The 1,239-nt window shown below is 69.3% G+C and overlaps 1 protein-coding gene across 1 annotated transcript; it reads left to right on the forward strand.

The window, feature by feature from the left end:
- Positions 1-15: 15 nt before the first annotated feature.
- AURANDRAFT_69424 (hypothetical protein) lies at positions 16-903 on the forward strand (the record flags this gene model as incomplete). The annotated part of the gene is made up of 1 exon (XM_009045193.1): positions 16-903. One exon carries the CDS (start codon positions 16-18, stop codon positions 901-903), a length of 888 nt encoding a protein of 295 aa, XP_009043441.1.
- Positions 904-1,239: the final 336 nt, after the last annotated feature.

Consider the following 1,239-nt stretch of genomic DNA (forward strand, 5'->3'; position numbering starts at 1 on the left):
GCGGCACAGCGGCATATGGCGCGCCGCTCCGTCGTGTCGCGCACGGTCGCGCTCGCGTCCCTGCTCGCCGCCGCCGGCGCGTCGGGCTGCGCCCGCCCGGCGACGTTCGGCGCCCACGTGCTCTACAACGCGACCTTCGTCCACGGCGCCCACGGCGAGGCGCGGCACCTGCCGCCCTTCACGCTGCTCCACGCCGTCGCCGGCGGCGACGCCATCGGCGCGCGGCTCGCCGGCGCCTGCGTCGGCGATGTCGTCGCGTGGTCCGGCGGCGACGAGGCCGTCCCCGAGCCCTTCCGCCACATGTCCCACTGGTCCGGCGCGAAAGTCGAGGCGACGGTCGCGGCGGTGACGTCCGCGGAGGACTACGAGCTCATCGCGCTGCTCAAGAACCGGAGCTACGACCTCGCGTCGAAGATGATCAACGAGGACCGCGTGGGCACGAACGCCGTCGACGAGCACGGCGCGTCCGCGCTCGTCATCGCCGTGCAGACTCGCCAGAAGGTGCTCGCCGCGTCGCTCCTCAACGCGTACAACCCGAGCGTCGACGTCGACTTCGCGACGCCCAGCGGCTACACGGCGCTCCACTTCGCCGTCGGCGCCGGCGACCGCGCCGTCGCCAAGGCGCTCCTCCGGCGCGGCGCGAACCCGAACGCGCGCATCGCGCAGCCGGACAGCGGCGGCTGGGGGCCGCTCCACTTCGCCTGCCGCTTCGGCAACCTGGACCTCGCCCAGGATTTGCTGGATTTCGACGCGGACCCCATGCTCCTGGGCCACGCGGGCGAGTCCGCGTTCCAGGTCGCGGAGGACGCGGCCGTGGACTACACGACGCGCAAGAAGCTCGCGGCCATGCTCAACGCCGCCCTCGACAAGCGGGCGCCCGAGGCCCTCGGCGGCGAGCTCTGAGCGCGCCCGCGTCGCGCGCCGTACAATATTATTGCGGCTGCCCCCGGAACAGGTTGCGATATAGATATCGTGAAGATCCCCTAGAGGATGCTCTCCAAGGGAAATGTCGCTTCGATGAAGTCCAATAAAAGCTTCAACCCTCAGTAGACGATGGCCAATGAATTTGTTTTTGAGGATGGGGAGTGGGGCGGACGAAGCGGGCGACGTCAGAGCCGAAGGAGCGGTCGAGTGTGACGAGTGGTGGCGTTGCGACGTAGTTGCGGCGTCGTGCTTTGAGGAAGTCTTCCATGAACATGTCGGTCGCTCGCTCGAAGCCGGTCGCTCGCACATGCTCGA

The sequence above is a fragment of the Aureococcus anophagefferens genome, assembly GCF_000186865.1.
Source record: "Aureococcus anophagefferens unplaced genomic scaffold AURANscaffold_1728, whole genome shotgun sequence".
In the NCBI taxonomy this organism is placed as follows: Eukaryota; class Pelagophyceae; order Pelagomonadales; family Pelagomonadaceae; genus Aureococcus; species Aureococcus anophagefferens.